The following is a 13,095-nucleotide window of genomic DNA, read 5'->3' as shown; positions in this document are numbered from 1 at the left end:
TCATATATCGATTGGTAAGCCGTATGGTATATCACTCACAATATTGTACATCACATTATATTGTGTCATATTCAATCACACAGTACATTCTTAACCACAGACTAACAATCCCAGATGGTCTCGTACCTCATAGTAGTCACCTCCCTCCAGACAGCCACATGTTTCTATGGGGACACAGCGTCTGCCTTTGAACACAAAGCCTGGCTTACAGAAACACGCGCTGATACAGGAGCCAGTGCAGTTGGTGGAGGGTTCCTTACAGCTGGGGATGCAGGCAGGGCCACACTCTATATACTCAGCATTGGGAGGGCACGTCACTATTGGGGGAGAGAGGGAGAGGAGGATGGGGGGAGGCAAAGAAGAGAGGGAAAGGGGGTGGGGCGGAAGGGAGACAAGGGGTTAATATCAGGAATTATTGGGTTACCAATGAATTGATTTGTGCAAATACAGAAAGCGGTTTCTGATTCTGATCGTAAGAATGAGAACAAATGATTGTCTGTTAATTTCACCTGGTGGTTTTGTGGTAGTAGGTTTGGGAGTAGTTGGTTTAGGTGTAGTTGGTATGGCAGTAGTTGGTTTGACTGTAGTTGGGGCGGAGGGACAGAGGGAGACAGCATGAGACATAAGAGAGAAAGACATTATAGCCAAGTCTCAGATCTGTTTGTGCTGTCTGGTCAACTCATATGGTCACAGCCTGGTCACCTCCCCTACCATCCAAAACGTCAGATGTCAAAACACCATTCTGAGTGTGTGTGGGTGTTTGTACGGACTGTTTATGTCAGGGGACTTACTTGTAGGGTAGCAGTCCAGCTCTCCTCCCTGGACCTTACACTCGTGCATTGGAGGGCAATCAGAGGGATTGCAGGTGACGAAGGGAGCATTACAATAACATTTCAGCTTACAGTCCTCCAGGTACCACTCCTCACCAGGCTGGAGGGAGGGAGGGAAGGAGGAGAGATGGAGGGAGAGACAATAGTTCATCAGTGGTTGGTTGCAGGTTGGTTACATACACGTCACACACACAAAGTCCATCACCCGACACACAACACACTCACCTCGTAGTACTGTCCGTTGGTGCCTTTGCAGCCACAGGAGTTCTCTTTGACACACATCCCAGCGCTGAGGACGTAACCAGGGTCACACACACAGCCCTCTGAACAGGGAGCATCACACCCTGTGGAGGGTCTGGAGGCACAGGTGGGCTGGCAAGGGGCGGCACAGGGCACGTACTGACTGTTGGGGGGGCATGTCAGAGCTGGAGAGAAGGAGGGAAGAGGAGACATTAGGAGATAGGTCTACTTTAAAACATGACTGTCTCTTAATAATGACATTGTTGGTCATACGGAACAGTACTGTTAGAGTGTATTGTTTGGTCTTTGATGTGCTAATAACAGCAGGGTCTTTGGTGAGTGAATGAATAATTATTATTATATTAATCACTGCAATTTCCATCTTCATCATCAATATCCGTCTCTTCCTTGTTATTATTATGTATAACATGTATCTGTAGCAGGGTTGGGGTCCATTTCAATTCCAGTCAATTCAGGATGTACTTTAAAATACCAATTCCAATTCTCTTTAATGCTTTTCAGTGAGGGAAAACTTGGAATGAGAATTTGGTTTACTTTCTGAAATGACTGGAATGAAATGGAATTGACCCCAACACTGATCTGTACTCACGGCAGAAGGTGCTGTTCCTCCAGGTTCCGATGGTGACTCCTCGGTCCTGACAGTCGTTGACGTACGACTCGATGGACTCACACAGGATGGGTTGAGCAACATCCAGCTCGCACAGGTCAAACAGACAGTCCTTGAAGAAACTCTGAAATAGACACACATAAACATATGCGTGTCTTCGACTTGCACCCAAAGCTTGGAGGTTTGGTTACTTAAGTGACAAAGTTGTTTGAATTGAATATAATTAAGAGTGTTTAAACATTTATGCACTAAATATGTCTATATATTTACAAAATGTTTTTCTTGGGTGTGAGATTTTACACATTAAACACACTTTTGTTGAATCTTAAAGACAAAATATGATATGACCCTATATACCGTACATTACAGTAATATCTCACATTAGGTAAGACACTATATACCACACATTACGGTAGTTACTCACATTGGGGTTGACCTTGGGGTGACAGACAGCGAACGGTCCGTTCTTGTCCAGTAGCATGCCGCAGTAGCCAGAGCTCTCATACCTGTCCAGTTCATCATCAGTACAGCCTGGGATGGTGGTGTTGGGCTTCTTGTTACAACTGGAGTCAGAGACAGGGTGAATCAGTCATGTGTGTGTGTTGGTGTGTGTGTGTGTGTGTGTGTGTGTGTGTGTGTGTGTGTGTGTGTGTGTGTGTGTGTGTGTGTGTGTGCGTGCGTGCGTGCGTGTGTGTGTGTAACTGGTGGCATGACTCACTTGGGATCTGTGACCCAGCTGTGTCCAAAGTCATTGGGGTTGGTGGTCAGAGAACCGTCGGGTTTCCTGAAGTCATCGTTGGAGTTTCCGTTGTAGTCTCCACACAGTCCACACAGCTTGTCCTTATAGCTAAATACAGAGGCGCAAATAGACCGATGAGTCAAGCATTTTTTTTACAATATTAATTAATGACAACATTATAAAATTAAAATATTACAATGTGAGAAATTTCTACTTGGTTTTTATTTTACGTTGTGTTTATATGGTTATTTTAATGGTATATCATGTCGGGGTCACCAAAACTGTAGGAGAGAAACCAAGCTGCATAGACCCCATTTTTGGTCTTTCTCTCTCTCTCTCTCTCTCTCTCTCTCTCTCTCTCTCTCTCTCTCTCTCTCTCTCTCTCTCTCTCTCTCTCTCTCTCTCTCTCTCTCTCTCTCTCTCTCTCTCTCTCTCTCTCTCTCTCTCTCTCTCTCTCTGTATGTGTGTGTGTTGTCTTCAGTGTGTGTATGAAGCAGTTTTGACTCACTCCTTGATGACCTTGATGTCCATATAGTGGTTTCCGTCATATCGTACGGTCACACCAAAGTCCATGGCTACAGTGTAGTGTTTACCAGACTTCAAAACAGACACGCCTGTAGCTGGGGTCAGTGGGATGTTCACATTGATACCATCCAACTAGGAGGAGAAGAGGACACAGACGTGTTAGTGAGGGGCACTTCATTTTTTATGTTTTTTAGCTTCCTCTTTATAAGCTGTTCTGTGTTTTGTATGAATTTGATGCATTTAATGCTGCTCAGGAATTTCCCTTCGGTGGCAAAAACATATTTATTGAATACAATGACACACTGTTCTTGACAGTGTATGTTACTTTATATTGAATGTGTACATGCAGGGCTCTGCATTTTATCACTATTTCATTCTATTGTTACGTATTTAAACATTTTCAAACGTCTTCCTCATCTCTTTTTCTCTCTACCCCAACCCTATCCCTCCATCAATCCCTCTCTCTCTCACCTGCACGGTGCCTCCCTTCAAGATGGAGATCTTCACCCCACGCACGTACACATGCACAGCCTTCAGGTAGGAGATGGTTGGTTTGTTGAAGCGGTTCTCGTTGTCAGCATGCACCTCGTAGTGAGGCACTGACGTGTGGTTACAGGGCTCTGACATCAGGTAGCTGCAGTTCCCCATGAAGTTGTACTTCTTCTTGTCGAAGGTGGTGTAGTGAGGGTCACCAGACGCGATACAGGTAGAGGTGTCTGGGGGGAATAGTGATTATAAAGTTGGGAGTGAGATTAGTAATTGGCTGGTGGAAATAATACTGACTCATTGTTCACATAGTTGGGTTATTATTTTCACCAAATGATGCCTGACAAAATGTAAATAGTGTTTTCCAAGCTGAACATAATACATGTATACTGTATATAAGGCTGTCTGTTTGCATAGCTAGGAATCAAACTCTAGGAACGATCCACTTTACTGTAGGTTGGATGTTCCCGTGGGTTTCACGATGGAACTCCTTACCAATATAATAGATTTGATAAGACTTTCATCTTTATATAAGTGATGATAACTGAGCTAATACAAGTTATGATAACTGAGCTAATACAAGTTATGATAACTGAGCTAATACAAGTTATGAGAACTGAGCTAATACAAGTTATGATAACTGAGCTAATACAAGTTATGATAACTGAGCTAATACAAGTTATGACAACTGAGCTAATACAAGTTATGACAACTGAGCTAATACAAGTTATGATAACTGAGCTAATACAAGTTATGATAACTGAGCTAATACAAGTTATGATAACTGAGCTAATACAAGTTATGACAACTGAGCTAATACAAGTTATGATAACTGAGCTAATACAATTTATGATAACTCAGCTAATACAAGTTATGATAACTCAGCTAATACAAGTTATGATAACTCAGCTAATACAAGTTATGATAACTGAGCTAATACAAGTTATGATAACTCAGCTAATACAAGTTACGATAACTGGTATGCCGTAATACAAGATCTCATAACTTAGCTAATACCAGCTATGATAACTGGGGCGGCAGGGTAGCCTAGTGGTTAGAGCGTTGGACTAGTAACCGAAAGGTTGCAAGTTTGAATCCCCGAGCTGACAAGGTACAAAGCTGTCGTTCTGCCCCTGAACAGGCAGTTAACCCACTGTTCCTAGGCCGTCATTGAAAATAAGAATTTGTTCTTAACTGACTTGCCTAGTAAAATAAAGGTCAAATTAAAAAAAATAATAATAATAACTGCGCTAATACAAGATCTCATAACTTAGCTAATACCAGCTATGATAACTGAGCTAATACAAGTTATGATAACTGAGCTAATACAAGTTATGATAACTGAGCTAATACAAGTTATGATACCTGAGCTAATACAAGATCTCATAACTTAGCTAATACCAGCTACGATAACTGAGCTAATACAAGTTATGATAACTTTGGCGGCAGGTAGCCTAGTGGTTAGATCGTTGGGCCAGTAACTGAAAGGTTGCTCAATTTAATCCGCGAGCTGACAAGGTAAAAGTCTGTCGTTCTGTCCGTGAACAAGGCAGTTAACCCGCCGTCATTGCAAATAAGAAATTGTTCTGTGTTGGACCCTTTTTTTCAATTTTCGCCTAAAATGACATAGCCACATCTAACTGCCTGTAGCTCAGGCACTGATACAAGGATATGCATATTATTGGTACCATTTGAAAGGAAACACTTTGAAGTGTGTGGAAATGTGAAAGGATTGTAGAAGGATATAACACATTAGATCAGGTAAAAGATAATACAAAGAAAAACACACCATTCTTTGTATTCTTTTGTACCATCATGTTTGAAATGCAAGAGAAACGCCATAATGTATTATTCCAGCCCAGCTTCATTTTAGATTTTGGCCACTAGGTGGCAGCAGTGTATGTGCAAAGTTCCAGACTGATCCAATGAATCATTGCATTTCTGTTCAAAATGTTGTATCAAGACTGCCCAAATGTGCCTAATTTGTTGATGAAAAACTTTTCATGTTCAAAACTGTGCACTCTACTCAAACAATAGCATGGTATTCTTTCACTGTAATAGCTACTGTAAATTGTACAGTGCAGTTAGATTAACAATAATTTAAGCTTTCTGCCAATGTCAGATATGTCTATGTCCTGGGAAATGTTCTTGTTACTTACAACCTCAAGCTAATCGCATTAGCCTTCGTTAGCTCAACCCACCAATCCTGAAGAAGCTTTAACTGACTTGCCTAGTTAAATAAAGGTAAAATAAAAACTCAGCTAATTCAAGTTCTTATAACTTAGCTATTACAAGTTATGATAACTGAGCTAATACAAGTTGTGATAACTGAGCTAATACAAGTTATGATAACTTTGCCTAACAATGTATTATAACTCAGCTAACAGTACCTTTAGGATAGCAGGCTCCGTTGCGACACTCCTCTGTGGGAGAGCAGGAGTTGTCCACACAGTCCAAGATGTAGTTTCCAGCACAACGACACAGCTTGGAGCAGCCGTCACCAAAGATGATCTCTCCTGGCTAAAAGGACAGAGACAGGTAGAGAGGAATTGTTAACATGTTGTTTTGACAATATATATATATATTTTGTAATTTATTTGTGCATTCTGTAAACGTATGCGTGTGTTCCTTGTGTTGCTGGTCATTTTGAAAGTATATTTGTGATGTGCTGAGAGGAGCACTATCAATATCCATGTAAGTGGACATTCTGGACAGTAAAAGTACTGTATTGTATAATATTGTATCATATTGTGTATCACATCGAATGGTATGGTATATCATACACAATATACACAATATTGTACATCACATTATATTGTGTCATATTCAATCACACAGTACATTCTTAACCACAGACTAACAATCCCAGATGGTCTCGTACCTCATAGTAGTCACCTCCCTCCAGACAGCCACATGTTTCTATGGGGACACAGCGTCTGCCTTTGAACACAAAGCCTGGCTTACAGAAACACGCGCTGATACAGGAGCCAGTGCAGTTGGTGGAGGGTTCCTTACAGCTGGGGATGCAGGCAGGGCCACACTCTATATACTCAGCATTGGGAGGGCACGTCACTATTGAGGGAGAGAGGGAGAGGAGGGAGGGAGGGGGTGGGGGGGGGGTAAGGGGGTGTATGGGTTGGGGTGGAATCAAAGGTTAACAACAGAGCTCATTTGTGACGGTTTCTGATTCTGACCATGAGAATGATAGAGGTGATTGGCTTTTAATCTCACCTGGTGGTTTTGTGGTTGGTGGTTTTGGTGTAGAAGGCTTGGGGGTTGAGGGTTTGGGAGTAGTTGTTCCTGGTGCTGATGTAGTTGATCCCGGTGTTGGAGGTTTTGGTGTAGTTGGTGGAGGAGCTGAAATAACCAATGAAAACATTTGAGACACAAAAAAATACTTTCAGAAGACCAAATAAACTCCAGAGGCTAGCAGTTTTCAAAGATCAGAAGACATGGTTGTCTATATTTACACAATATTTTGATCATCTCAGATCATAGATTATTCATTACCTGTACATTCTGTGATGCATACAGCGTCTATAGCGATGTCTGTCTCAGGGGTCTCACCGTAGAAGCCAACGATCACAAACTGAAACTCAAACAGCCTCCGTCAAATCAACATTCAAACAAAAGGAAAACAGGTTTACCAGATAAATACACATTTGTGCTTCGATAAAGAAGGGTTGAATATTAGAGCACAAGGCTATTTTTTTTTGTTTATATCCAATTCGTAACAAATCACTTTTCAGCCTGTTTACCTGCATGTTATCTGAGCCAAGGTAGCGTATCTCTGCAGGCTTCCAACCCTGGCCCTTGTTCCCTGTCAAGGAGAAGATAGGGGAACCGATGCTTCCTCCTGGAGGGGGAGAGCGAGATACAGAGAGAGTAGAGGCAGAGAGTGGGTAATCAAAGGGAAGTGGAGCTGCAAGACATCAGTTATCTTACCGCCAGTCACATCTATCTTATAGGTAAGTGGAGCTGCAAGACATCAGTTATCTTACCGCCAGTCACATCTATCTTATAGGTAAGTGGAGCTGCAAGACATCAGTTATCTTACCGCCAGTCACATCTATCTTATAGGTAAGTGGAGCTGCAAGACATCAGCTATCTTACCGCTGGTCACTGCGTGGACATTGAGCTTCATGGTGGTGGCAGTGCCGTACATGTAGTAATGGAAGGTAAGGTCCAGACAGCCAGAGGAGGATGTGGTGGGTGGGCTCCACAGCTCTACTTTCTCTCCAGCGACACGAAACAACGAGTCCATCAGAAGATATTGGCCCACTGTGGAGAGAAGGGACCACATGAAAACAAGACAAGCCCCCAGGTGGTGAGGGTAGGCAACAACATCTCCACCCCGCTGATCCTCAACACTGGGGCCCCACAAGGGTGCGTTCTGAGCCCTCTCCTGTACTCCCTGTTCACCCACGACTGCGTGGCCACGCACGCCTCCAACTCAATCATCAAGTTTGCGGACGACACAACAGTGGTAGGCTTGATTACCAACAACGACGAGACGGCCTACAGGGAGGAGGTGAGGGCCCTCGGAGTGTGGTGTCAGGAAAATAACCTCACACTCAACGTCAACAAAACTAAGGAGATGATTGTGGACTTCAGGAAACAGCAGAGGGAACACCCCCCTATCCACATCGATGGAACAGTAGTGGAGAGGGTAGTAAGTTTTAAGTTCCTCGGCATACACATCACAGACAAACTGAATTGGTCCACTCACACAGACAGCATCGTGAAGAAGGCGCAGCAGCACCTCTTCAACCTCAGGAGGCTGAAGAAATTCGGCTTGTCACCAAAAGCACTCACAAACTTCTACAGATGCACAATCGAGAGCATCCTGGCGGGCTGTATCACCGCCTGGTACGGCAACTGCTCCGCCCACAACCGTAAGGCTCTCCAGAGGGTAGTGAGGTCTGCACAACGCATCATCGGGGGCAAACTACCTGCCATCCAGGACACCTACACCACCTGATGTTACAGGAAGGCCATAAAGATCATCAAGGACAACAACCACCCGAGCCACTGCCTGTTCATCCCGCTATCATCCAGAAGGTGAGGTCAGTACAGGTGCATCAAAGCTGGGACCGAGAGACTGAAAAACAGCTTCTATCTCAAGGCCATCAGACTGTTAAACAGCCACCACTAACATTGAGTGGCTGCTGCCAACACACTGACTCAACTCCAGCCACTTTAATAATGGGAATTGATGGGAAATGATGTCAAATATATCACTAGCCACTTTAAACAATGCTACCTAATATAATGTTTACATACCCTACATTATTCATCTCATATGTATACGTATATACTGTACTCTATATCATCTACTGCATCCTTATGTAATACATGTATCACTAGTCACTTTAACTATGCCACTTTGTTTACATACTCATCTCATATGTATATACTGTACTCGATACCATCTACTGTATCTTGCCTAAGCTGCTCTGTACCATCACTCATTCATATATCTTTATGTACATATTCTTTATCCCCTTACACTGTGTATAAGACAGTCGTTTTTTGGGGGGGGAATTGTTAGTTAGATTACTTGTTGGATTATTACTGCATTGTCGGAACTAGAAGCACAAGCATTTCGCTACACTCGCATTAACATCTGCTAACCATGTGTATGTGACAAATAAAATTTGATTTGATTTGATATGAGAAAGTACACAAGTGACCTTTAACATGAGCTGTTGGGTGTCACCATGTATTTTCTCCCAGTAAATAAAAGAAGATTTAGACAGCACAGTGTTCAAAGGAAGACCTACAGCCTGGTTTGGAGAAGTCATCGTCAGGACCAGATCCGTCTGTGTCAGTTCGGCCAATCCACTGCTCCCAACCAAACAAGTCAGGATGTGATGGTTTACGTGCCTCCCAGCTGCACAGATCATCAGTGGTGTCGAAGTCACAACCAGTCAGACAGGCTGTGGAAATACATGGAATTGATCAGTACAGGTGTACGATATAGTCAAACTGGAAAGGGAAAGAGAGTAGGGGGGGGGGGGGGGGGGGGGGGGGTAATGAGAATGAGAGTAAAGAGCTACATACCTGGACAAGCTCCCTCACTAATGACAATGTTATCCAGGGCTGAGTCACAAGAAGCAGACAATCCACGCTGTGCCTCAAACACAATCTGTAGACAGAGATAAACACATATAATATGGAGAATGTGTAGTCACCCAAGTCACTGTGTGTAGTCACCCAAGTCACTGTGTGTAGTCACCCAAGTCACTGTGTGTAGTCACCCAAGTCACTGTCATTGACCAATAATTGTCCAATTATATGCCAGGTAGAGAGACAAAACCAGCTAAGCAAGGGCCACAACAAGTAAAAAAACTTGAGAGGCCCTGGTGTCAATGTCTCCTTGTCTGTCTGTTTTTCTCTCTCTCACATTTCCTGAGCTGTGATTGTATTACAACTACCAGTGTCTCATTAAAGACTTTGCTGTGGAGGACAAGAGAGATGAAAAGTGCTGTAAAGAAATGGCAGAGGACTGTAAAACGGACACAGACGCTTGTGACCTGACTGATCACTCTTTCACTGAAACCAGACACATACAGCACTCAAACATGTGAGTGTCTATCCTGAATCTAATTCAAACACACACACACACACACACACACACACACACACACACACACACACACACACACACACACACACACACACACACACACACACACACACACACACACACACACACACACACACACACACACACACACACACACACACACTCACTCACATTTAGGGTCTGTCCTGCTGGTTTGGCCACAGTGACAGCAGCTCCAAGCCAGGAGGGGCTCTGGATCCCAGTCTTCTCCCAGACTTTGTCCTCCGAGGTGGGCCTCTTGGCCAGCACGTGCAGGTGGTTCTGGTTGTCTGAGCCGTACATGTAGTAGTGGAACTGGACACAAATCTGGGTGGAGGTGGAGGAGAGGGCCGGGCTGAGAAGACGAGCCTTCTGCCCGTTGGCCACATTGTCACACTCATGGTAGATGTAGAACCCATCTGGAGAAAGAAAGAAAGAAAAGGAGATAGAGAGAGAGAGAGAGAGAGAGAAAGAAAGAGAGAGGGCGAGTGAGTGAGAGAGAGAGAAAGAGAGAGAAAGAGAGAGAGATTGATGATGTAGATGGGTGTGGAGATAACAAAGAACCATTGAAGCAATCTTTTCTGTGATGTAAGAGTCATAGTCTAAATGTTGGATATGACTGTGAATTTCAAGGTGCACGATACGGCTATTAAAACTCCAGATCCCTCATGGTAGGAGTTGTCTAAAGCAGAAAGAAGACTGGCCCCCAAAAGCCACCACAACCTATTTACCTACATGAGTGAAGAAAACATTTACGAATGTCTCTCATCTATGTGATGTATATATATATATATACACACAGGTGGATGTCCCTAAGAGGACAGGCTACTCACTGCCGTCAGGGTAGTCCCCGGGGGGGCCTGTTCCTGGTGTAGGGGTGGGGCCTCGGTGTCTTGTCCAATCACTGTTGTCGTTGCCGTCCTGCTGGAGCTGACAATAGGGTGCACTTTCCTGGTTAAAGTCACAAGAGGTCAGAATGGCTGTAGGAAAGAGATGGGTGGAGAGATAGGGATGAAGAGAGAGGGGTGGAGAGAGAGGGATGGAGAGAGAGGGATGAGAGAGGGATGGAGAGAGAGATGGAGAGAGATATGGAGAGAGAGGGATGAGAGAGGGATGGAGAGAGAGGGATGAGAGAGGGATGGAGAGAGAGGGATGGATGAGAGAGGGATGGAGAGAGAGGGATGAGAGAGGGATGGAGAGAGAGGGATGGAGAGAGGGATTGTGAGTGAGGTCCTGAATGTTCTACTCTCAAAAGCACTCAGATCTCTGACGCCGTTGAACATTAAATAACAACAAATGCTTGAATGCACTGAATGTATAGAATGTGTGTCAGATGAAATCTTACTTTTTGTCACATGCGCCGAATACAATAAGTGCAGACTTTACCGTGAAATGCTTACTTACAAGCCCTTAACCAACAGTGCAGTTCGAGAAGAAGAACATTTTTACCAAGTCGGCTAAAATAAAAAGTAATAATAGAAAGTATCACAATAAGAACAACAATAACGAGGCTATATAGGGGACACGGGTAACAAACAAACAGCGAGTAGCAGCAGTGTACAAAAGGGGGGGTGTCAATGTATTTTTTTAAATGAATTGTTCAGCAGCCGTATGGCTTGGGGGTAGAAGCTGTTGAAGAGCCTTTTGGTCCTAGACTTGGCGCTCCGGTACCACTTGCATGCTGTAGCAGACAAAACAGTCTATAACTTGGGTGACTAGGTCCTGGATGGCAGGAAGCTTGCCCCAGTGATGTACTGGGCCGTTCGCACTACCCTCTGTAGCGCCTTACGATCAGATGCAGAGCAGTTGCCATACCAGGTGGTGATGCAACCCGTCAGGATGCTCTCGATGGTGCAGTTGTAGAACCTTCTGAGGACCTGGGGACCCATGCTTTTTGGTCTCCTGAGGGGGAAAATGTTTTTTTCGTGCATGCTTCACGACTGTCTTGGTATGTTTGGACCATGATAGTTTGTTGGTGATGTGGACACCGTCGATGTTAATGGGAGCCTATTTGGCCCGCCTTTTACTGTAGTCCACGATCAGCTCCTTAGTCTTGCTCACATTGAGGGAGAAGTTGTTGTCCTGGCACCACACTGCCAGTACTCTGACCTCCTCCTTATAGGCCGTCTCATCGTTGTTGGTGATCAGGCCTAACACTGTTGTGTCGTCAGCAAACTTAATGATGGTGTTGGAGTCGTGCTTGGTCACGCAGTCGTGGGTGAACAGGGAATACAGGAGGGGTCTAAGCACACACCCGAGGGGCCCCAGTGTTAAGAATCAGCGTGGCAGACGTGTTGTTGCCTACTCTCACCACCTGGGGGCGGCCCATCAGGAAGTTCAGGATCCAGTTGCAGAGGGAGGAGTTTAGTCCCAGTGTCCTTAGCTTAGGGATGAGCTTCGTGGGCCCTATGGTATTGAACGATGAGCTGTAGTCAATGAACAGCATTCTCACATAGGTGTTCCTTTTGTCCAGGTGGGAAAGGGCAGTGTGGAGTGCGATTGAGATTGCGTCATCTGTGGATCTGTTGGGGAGGTATGCAAATTGGAGTGGGTCTAGGCTGTCAGGGAGGATGCTGTTGATGTGGGCCATGACCAGCCTTTCAAAGCACTACATGGCTACCGACGAGAGTGCCACGGGGCTGTAATAATTTAGGCAGGTTACATTTGCTTCCTTGGGCACAGGGACTATGGTGGTCTGTTTGAAACATGTAGGTATTACAGACTCAGCCAGGGAGAGTTTGAAAATGTCAGTGAAGACCTTTTCCATTTGGTCCGCGCATGCTTTGAGTACACATCCTGGTAATCCGTCTGGCCCAGCGGCTTTGTGAATGTTGACCTGTTTAAAGGTTTTGTTCACATCAGCTACCAAGAGCGGTATCACACAATCATCCAGAACAGCTGGTGCTCTCGTGCATGCTTCAGTGTTACTTGCCTCGAAGTGAGCATAAAAGGCATTTAGCCTGGTAGGCTCGCGTCACTGGGCAGCTCGCGTCTGGGTTTCCCTTTGTAGTCATAATAGTTTTCAAGCCCTGCCACATCC

General features: G+C 44.5%; 1 protein-coding gene across 1 annotated transcript in view; it reads right to left on the bottom strand.

Annotated features, from left to right (window-relative positions):
- The window catches only part of LOC116354060 (IgGFc-binding protein), a 118,883-nt gene that overhangs the window by 103,130 nt on the left and 2,658 nt on the right, over positions 1 to 13,095 (bottom strand). Inside the window, exons 3-21 of the mRNA XM_031793078.1 lie at positions 10,889 to 11,035; positions 10,209 to 10,474; positions 9,512 to 9,596; positions 9,232 to 9,387; positions 7,562 to 7,729; positions 7,207 to 7,304; positions 6,959 to 7,037; positions 6,680 to 6,805; positions 6,330 to 6,520; positions 5,839 to 5,968; positions 3,434 to 3,678; positions 2,946 to 3,094; positions 2,417 to 2,545; positions 2,123 to 2,261; positions 1,681 to 1,822; positions 1,056 to 1,255; positions 792 to 930; positions 510 to 581; positions 127 to 317 (exon numbers count right to left, since the gene is read on the bottom strand). Coding sequence (XP_031648938.1) covers positions 127 to 317; positions 510 to 581; positions 792 to 930; positions 1,056 to 1,255; positions 1,681 to 1,822; positions 2,123 to 2,261; positions 2,417 to 2,545; positions 2,946 to 3,094; positions 3,434 to 3,678; positions 5,839 to 5,968; positions 6,330 to 6,520; positions 6,680 to 6,805; positions 6,959 to 7,037; positions 7,207 to 7,304; positions 7,562 to 7,729; positions 9,232 to 9,387; positions 9,512 to 9,596; positions 10,209 to 10,474; positions 10,889 to 11,035 — 2,852 coding nt within the window. The remainder of the gene's footprint in view (positions 1 to 126; positions 318 to 509; positions 582 to 791; positions 931 to 1,055; positions 1,256 to 1,680; positions 1,823 to 2,122; positions 2,262 to 2,416; positions 2,546 to 2,945; positions 3,095 to 3,433; positions 3,679 to 5,838; positions 5,969 to 6,329; positions 6,521 to 6,679; positions 6,806 to 6,958; positions 7,038 to 7,206; positions 7,305 to 7,561; positions 7,730 to 9,231; positions 9,388 to 9,511; positions 9,597 to 10,208; positions 10,475 to 10,888; positions 11,036 to 13,095) is intronic.

The sequence above is a fragment of the Oncorhynchus kisutch genome, linkage group LG16 (assembly GCF_002021735.2).
Source record: "Oncorhynchus kisutch isolate 150728-3 linkage group LG16, Okis_V2, whole genome shotgun sequence".
Classification (NCBI taxonomy): Eukaryota; Metazoa; Chordata; class Actinopteri; order Salmoniformes; family Salmonidae; genus Oncorhynchus; species Oncorhynchus kisutch.
The sequence above is the reverse complement of the archived record's forward strand: the minus strand, read 5'-3'. Positions and strand labels throughout refer to the sequence as shown.